Source organism: Acanthisitta chloris, unplaced genomic scaffold, assembly GCF_000695815.1.
Source record: "Acanthisitta chloris isolate BGI_N310 unplaced genomic scaffold, ASM69581v1 scaffold11157, whole genome shotgun sequence".
In the NCBI taxonomy this organism is placed as follows: Eukaryota; Metazoa; Chordata; class Aves; order Passeriformes; family Acanthisittidae; genus Acanthisitta; species Acanthisitta chloris.
The window spans coordinates 234-7,774 of NW_008682108.1; the positions used below are offsets into that span (position 1 = coordinate 234).

At 46.1% G+C, this 7,541-nt stretch overlaps 1 protein-coding gene across 1 annotated transcript; it reads left to right on the forward strand.

Moving 5' to 3' along the window:
* Positions 1-656: 656 nt before the first annotated feature.
* On the forward strand, positions 657-7,000 carry OTUD3 (OTU deubiquitinase 3). The gene is made up of 7 exons (XM_009078374.1): positions 657-798; positions 1,518-1,630; positions 4,508-4,629; positions 5,316-5,448; positions 6,006-6,102; positions 6,359-6,541; positions 6,828-7,000. The coding sequence occupies exons 1-7, from the start codon at positions 735-737 to the stop codon at positions 6,998-7,000; spliced, it is 885 nt and encodes a 294-aa protein (XP_009076622.1). The 5' UTR covers positions 657-734.
* Positions 7,001-7,541: the final 541 nt, after the last annotated feature.

Here is a 7,541-nt window from a genome sequence, read left to right on the forward strand (position 1 = left end):
TGGGAACTGGGGATTTTCATCTCACCCGGTGATATGGAGCCTGTCACCCCTGGGAACTGGGGATTTTCATCTCTCCTGGTGATGTGGAGCCTGTGACCTCTGTGGGCTGAGAGCTTTCCCCTCCTGGGTGAGGGAGGCCAGTGCTCCACAGGGGTGAGAGCTTCCCCACTGTACCCCACAGGGCCCAGGGGGCTTTGCTCTGCTCGGTGATTGTGCCTCTCCCCCTGTCCCTGAGGACAGTCCCAGCCCTGATCCCTGGAGTGGCTGAGGGCTCCACTGATGAGCTGAGCAGAGCATAGTTTCACCCAATAGTGTTGGGTGAAAGGGAATTAGATGTGTCTGCTGAGAAATTGCTCAGCAGATCACTGGGTTATCCTTTGCTGTGTTATGTCACTTGTCCCAGTGTCAGTTTTAAGACAACATGACCCAGCACTTTCCTGCCATTGACATGGTCACACAAAAACCCTTATATTCATTCTTACCATTCAAAGTGCAGGGAATTGGTGCTGCTTCACAATCATCTCCTTGATAAACAAACAGGGCACAAAGAGCACAACCCTTTCCCTTTGACACCATATTCAGCTGTTTGTTTATGGTGTGTGTGTGAGCTGTGCCTCAGACACACTAATTGTGGTTTCTCTTTTGGTAGCAACTGCTTGTTTCGGGCCCTTGGTGACCAACTCGAGGGACACTCACGGAACCACCTGAGGCATCGGCAGGAAACAGTGGATTACATGGTAAAGCAGAGAGAGGACTTTGAGCCCTTCGTGGAGGATGATGTGCCCTTTGAGAAGCATGGTATGGCCACCCAGGGGAGGGGTCACATCTCCTCAAAGCACCTTCTTACTAACCAGTTCCTCATCCCAGAGCTGTTAGGGCTCCTCTAGTTTTTAGAACAGTGAGTTTACACTTCTGTTTCTTTCTAGAAAGATGAACTGTTAAACGCATGTTGAGTTTGTCTTGGAAGTTGTTTAAATTTTGGAGAAACTTGGATAAGGAGAGACAAAAGGGAAGGAGGAAAAATTTGGTGTTTTCAAAAGCAACTTAACAAAAATTGTCTGTCCTTGGATACTGATGGTATTTGGCTCTTTTGGTACATGGTTGCTTTCTGTGGGTTTCTTTCCCCTTGGCACTTGATATTTCATACTGATATCTCAGGGGAAGATCCAAAGCAGAGGTGAATACAGCCTTTGTTCCACCAGCTTTGAGATGTGCCAGGTGATATATGAAAGTGGCTTGGTCACTCAGTACGTGGCACTCTTCCTTCTGAGCTAACAGAGCCAGAGGCCTTGCTTCATCTAAGGGTGATCTGCCTTTTTGAGAGATTTCTGTGTTCATTTAAATGCTTTAACCTGTGTTGCTGCCAAATTCTTGCTCAGCAGTCACTGTTTCACAGGTGGGATTTCCCCTCCAGAATTTCTTGGGCTTGTGTTGAAATTTCACTAGTTCTCCTTCCAGTGTATTTTGGAAGTGTCAGAAATTAGGATTCCAACTCTTGTGAATGTTTTTTCCTTCAGTTACCAATCTGGCCAAGCCTGGTACCTTTGCTGGCAATGATGCTATTGTGGCCTTTGCAAGGAACAACCAAATGAATGTGGTTATTCACCAGCTTAATGCTCCACTGTGGCAGGTGAGACACAAACCTTCTGCATTTTGCCCTCATTTTCAGCTGATGAATACAAATAGTGTGGAAACTTCCTGACCTACTGAAAAAGAGCAGTAGCTGTAGCTAGCTAGGCATGGTACAGAGCTGTGCTTGCTTTTCAGCCTTGGGGGAAAACACTCCAGATTTTGGCTAGGAGGAGAGGGAATGAAAATAAACAGTGAATGCATGAAAGATAAGTATGTGGGGGCAGAGCAGCATGTTTTAGTTTGCTTTTAAGCTATGAGCTTCAGTGCCCTGTTTCTGTCTCCTGAAGATTAGCCTACATCTGAGGTGACTTTTCTGATAGAATGGGTCAAACTGGAAGAGACCATTGTAGCTCATCTGCTTCCACCTCCCTGCTCAAGCAGGGTCAGCCCAGAGCACATGGCACAGGATGGAGAAATGAGGCTGTAAAAGAAGTTTTAGAATCTTAAGGTGGTGTTTAATCAGCTCCTGGAAAGGACTGTAGTTTGCTCTGACAGCAGAGCACTGGAACAAGCAATCCATTAGGTCACTCCTTCTCTCTTTTTGTTGCTTGTCCATGACAAGTCCACACTGGAATGGGTCCATGTTTGGCCTCTGCCTGGTCATTGAGCAAGTGAGAACCTGTACCCAAGTACAGGTTCAGGGGTGTTTCTGGCCCCAATTAACAGACAGAACCAATGAAGTCTATAGATTAAATGGGGCAATAAAGATAAAAGACCAGATGAAAGCTGTCAGTGACGTCGTGGACAAATTTAAAACAACGTCAAGTGGATTCCTGAACCCAAACAAGTTTAAACTCATTTACAGGAAGCCATGGGCAGTAGGACAGGTAACTGAAGTGCTTGTGCAGAGGTAGTGACCCTGCAGGAGAGGTCATGGGGAGGCTTTCCATGCTGTGTTCCTCAGTGTGCTTAACTCACTGGTATTCTATATAGCCTCTTGAAAACTCAGTTCCCTCAATCTCTTTTCGTTGATCATTTTCGAGTGTAAACACAGAGTTTGTGGTGAGATTCTGCTTGTTAATGAAGGGTTGTCTCATGGTGTGATTCTTGGAGTGTCCTGTGCAGGGCCAAGAGTTGGACTCGATGATCCTTGTGGGTCCCTCCAAACTCAGGATATTCTGTGATGCTGTGATTGTGTCTCAGGCTCTTGGAAATGCTGTTAACTAAAGAGAACTGTGAATAGTTACAACGTAATGAAAAGCTCTTTGCAGGTGGCATCTCTGCATGCAATTTTTAGGGCTTTACACACCCTCTGCCTTTTCTGATAATGACAGTAAATCATAAAATGGTTTGGGTTGGAAGGATCTTAAAGCTCATCCAGTTCCACCCCCTGCCATGGGCAGGGACACCTCCCACTAGCCCCGGTTCTCCAAGACCCATCCAACCTGGCCTGGAACACTTCCAGGGATGGGGCAGCCACAGCCTCTCTGGGCAACCTGTGCCAGTGCCTCAGCACCCTCAAAGGGAAGGATTTCTCCCCATATCCCATCGAACCCTGCCCTCTGGCAGTGTGAAGCCATTCCCCCTCGTCCTGTTGCTCCAGGCCCTTGGCCGAAGTCTCTCTCCATTTTTCCTGTTGGCTCCCTCCAGGTACTTGAAGGCCACAATTAGGTCACCCCAAAGCTTCTCCAGGCTGAGCAATCCCAGTTTCCTCAGCCTTTCCTCATAGCAGAGGTGCTCCAGACCCCTGATCACTTTGGTGCTTCCTCTGGGCTTACTCCAGAGTGGAAAGAGACTTCACTACTGAGAGCTAAATTGGCTAATTTTCAGAATAATTTGGGAACTGTTGGATACATGTTCAAGGTCTGGCAGAGGAGAAACATTGCAAATAAATCTTAGTGAATTCCAACATGTCAAATAGGATAAAAAGCAGGAGTTAAGCATAACCAAGTGTTGAGTTGGAACCTAAAGGTAACATAGATGAATGGAGAATATTTGCTGGGAAACCTGAAGTCATTAGTGCAGACACAGTTGAAAGGTGATTTTGTGTATGGTCTGGAGGTTGAGATAAGGCAATTCCCAGACGTAAAAGGGTTGGGAAACTGTGGAGCCCTAAGGTAAGCAGTTCTGTCCTTTGCTCACTGACGTCTGCTCCAGGAGAGCTTTTGACCCCAGGCTGATAGGTGAGGACAGGAGGTCTGCAAGTGCAGGGGAAATTCTGCATTCCTGACAGGAGTTGGAGTGCTGTGTAGCTCTTAACTAATAGTTTGAGACACTGGTGATCAAGGTAGAAATATTTGTGCATCAGTACAGATAACACTCAGGGCAGGAATTTTCTGTGGAAACTGCTGACAAAGCAAAGAGCAAAGGAGCTGTTGGTGCTCCTGATGGAGTTAATACATTTCCATGGACTGACTTTCTTTTAAAACCAAAGCACAGCCACTTGGAATGCTGTTAAAACAGCATCATGTACCAGCTGCAGATCAAAACTCACTCTGGGGGACTGTTTCCACTGTTGTCATCACTGGAATGGACTCTCTTTCCTCATATTTGAGGGGAATATGACACTCTACATTCTCTGGGAGCTGTTGCTGCCGTTGGATCTGGGAAGATGATCAGAAGACTGAGAGCTCCAGCAGAAAGTTTAGGAAATAGCTGTGAGCTTTCCACAGAAATATTCTCCTACCACATTTTGTTTGTGCTGATGTCACTGCCCCACATTGTGTGTCTGGCTCAGACCTCCTTGAGGCAGGAGCTCTGTTGTTGCTGTAGGCACAGCTGGATTTTGAGGTCAACCCTTCCTGTTTAAAACACATCAGTAGTTGCATACTTTGCTTCCATCGTGGTGCTGATCATTGCTTCAGAAAAATAACACTTCAATCAACAGCTAAAGTCAATTCCAAATCCTCACTTGCAGTTAATTTCTCCCCTGTAGATTCGAGGCACAGACAAGGACAACGTGAGGGAGCTGCACATTGCCTATCGTTATGGAGAACACTACGACAGCGTGAGGAGAATCAACGACGACTCGGAGGCTCCAGCATATCTTCAGATGGAGGTTGGTTGGGCCACAGTGAGCCAGGTCAGCTGAGGGTGAGAAATAAAGCTGATGGATGTTGCCAGTTGATGACCTTTCTCATTTGCTTGGAGATTGAGGGATCCCTGTGTCATGCTGGGATACTCAGAGCTCCTGCTGGCAGCTCTCCTGAGACAAACTGTGAAGGGTTTCAGTTTCTGGGCTGAAAATCAATCCCAAACCTGGTGCTGTGCTTTGGACTGTCTGGAAGCAACTTCTTCCGAGTTACATAATCGTGCACCTCAAATGGAAAAACAAAGGGAAGGGAGGAAAGAGCTGGAAATGCAACAGCTGGAGGCAGTTGGCCTGTTCACAGCTCCCTTGTTCGTGTTAAGGAGTAATTGTGCTGTGCCTGAGGTTCTCTGCACACAGCTGGATGATGTGTGGTATTGGGATCAAGTTAATCCTTCCATTTAAAAGCTTGTTTATTGGCATTCAGGATGTTGTGGTACGTAGGATCTTGTCCAGTAGTGCAGGAGACAGCACATAGGATCTTGTCCAGTAGTGCAGGAGACAGGGAAACTGTGTCAGTGACCATGGAAGTTACACAGTTTCCAAGAAGCTTTGACACAGGATGTTTCTGGGGAAAGTGTGCCATAATAATTACATTTATGAGGGTGTCAGATTGGTTTTGATTGCATGTTGTGTGGTCTGTTGGGCTTTGCTTTCTTCAGATGCTTTGCAAAAATGATGCCAATAAGGCAGAGGAAGGGAAGGCACAGAAAGGTGACTCTGAAGATGAGACTGAAGTGGAAATGGAAGAGGCTGTACAAAAAGTGTGCAATGCAACTGGGTGTTCAGTAAGTATTGAGAAGCCTTTTTGTGCTTAATGTTCAAACTTCCTTGGTACATCAAAGGAGTCTTGGGAAAAAGTCTAAAAAAATACTTGTTTTGGACAATTTCAGTACCACAGCCCTTAATCAGGATGGATTTCCTATGGATTTCATCCTAGACTCAACCCTCAAATGCAGATGAAATCCTTACTCTGTGTGGATACCTAATAATTTTGGAAGGTTTGTCTTGCAGCTCGCAGAGAATTCCCTTGGAAACAAATCCTGTAAGACCTGAACTGCTTTGAGTCTGTCTGTAGTTGAACCTCCCAACTGACAGGACAATCTGTGACTTGGCTGTTGTCACTGTGCCAATACCTAGAACAGAAAGGGCCAAGAGTGAAAGTTCTGCTGAAACAGCACATTGCTTTTTCCTGATACCTTCAGGAATTTAAGGTTTTCTGCACTAGCTGTTTCAGAAATGAAGCACAGACTGAGAAGCCTCTCACTGGTGCAGGTGGTTGTTAGGTGAATGTATGTCAGAGGGGTGAACTTCTTCAGTGTTCTCTTTCTCCTCCTGTGGACAGGACACTGATTTAGTGAGCCACATTCTGGAAGAGGAGGGGTACAACGTGGAATCTGCAATATCTGCCATCTTGCAAGTGAAGGAAGTGGAAGGAGTTGGTAAGTGCACAGTGTTTGTCACCTGAGGCTTCAGGTGAGCTCTGCCTGACCTCCCTGTTCACTGGGGACAGCAGCAGCACAGTTGAAATTTGCTGTTGTATGCTGCCACCTCATCTTTCCTGTGCTCAGGAAGGTTGTTAGTGAGGGCACCTCAAATCCAGCTTCCAAAAAAACCCCCACTGTTCCAGAAACTCTGGAAGAAAGAATTGGCTGACAGTGAGACAGCTCTGGGTAAGTGTGTTTGTGTTGTTGGCAGGGAGTGAGGAGCAGCATGAGCCCCAGAGCATGGATCAGAGATCCTGCAGAACACTGTGGGAGGAAGATGGAAGTGGTTCAAGGATCTTTGGAAATCAGAACTTGCATCAAGGTGAAACAGAAAACACCAAAGGACAGGCCAGGTGTGACACAGAGAACCGAAGCAGCAGGAACCCAAAGGTATGTGAGTACCCTTTAGTGATGAGGGGAGTGCTCAGCATTGATTAATCAGCAACTCTCTTCTTTCAATTAAAAAGAGCTTCTGCTCACTGCACTTTTTCACTGCTGCAGATGTGACTTCTCTGGCACAAACATTTCCTAGTGACAAAACGACACAAAGTCCTGATAAATAGCTTGGAATAAACATTCTCTGGCAGCTGCTTTGATATCTCCTTGTCTCCTCTCCAGTGGATTACTTTTCCTCTACTGGTGTTTTCAACTTTGTGCTTTCATTCTTTCCTTCCAGGTAGCTAAGAAACAAAAGAAGGAGCAGCAGCGACTCGAGAAGAAGAAGCGGCAGGAGGAGAGACACCGACAGAAGGTCTTGGCCACCAAGAGTAACTGTGCAGAGAGCAGCAGGACAGAGACTGAGCCAAGCAGCCACATCACCTTGGTGAAGACCATGGCAGCCCTGAATATATGACTCAATGTGTGCTGAGTGCTTTGGTGAGGAAAGCAAATAAAACTGCTGGAGACAGAATTCCCCATGAGCCAATTTCCAGGCACACACTGTTACCTCCAGCTCTGTTTCTGCAGAGATTTCCAAGCACAAGAGAACTTCTGTTTCATCAGCTGTGGGGAGGACAATCACTCGGTGACCTCTGTGTGTGAAGAGCTGTTTGAAACAAAAACTCTACTCAAAAACTAGAGAGTTGGGTTTATAATTTCAGAGTTAGATGAAGGTGAGAAGCTTTTCTTCCCCCAGCAATGTCAGATTTGCTTTGACATCTCTGGATGTGCCTGGATTTATTTTTTCTCACTTGGTTATGCTTGGAGGAGCTTTATTTTCCCTTGCTGTCAGGGAAAGCTTAACAAATCTCAACTCAGGAACATGTTTGGTAGGGTTTTTTTTTTTCTATTTAGATTTAAATAAAGGCAGGGAAGAGGCCCAGAATCATTTCCAAAGCAAAGTGAGTCAGCCATGTGTGTATCAAACATGACATTCCTCTTGCTTTGCCAAGCAG

Bases quoted from the DNA above. Each gene is read 5' to 3' on its own strand.
- OTUD3 (XM_009078374.1), top strand. From the start codon at position 735: ATGGTAAAGCAGAGAGAGGACTTTGAGCCCTTCGTGGAGGATGATGTG. The intron at 4,630-5,315 runs GGTTGGTTGGGC...TGGGCTTTGCTT, and splicing joins CCAGCATATCTTCAGATGGA to TCTTCAGATGCTTTGCAAAA. The intron at 5,449-6,005 runs GTAAGTATTGAG...TCCTGTGGACAG, and splicing joins GCAATGCAACTGGGTGTTCA to GACACTGATTTAGTGAGCCA.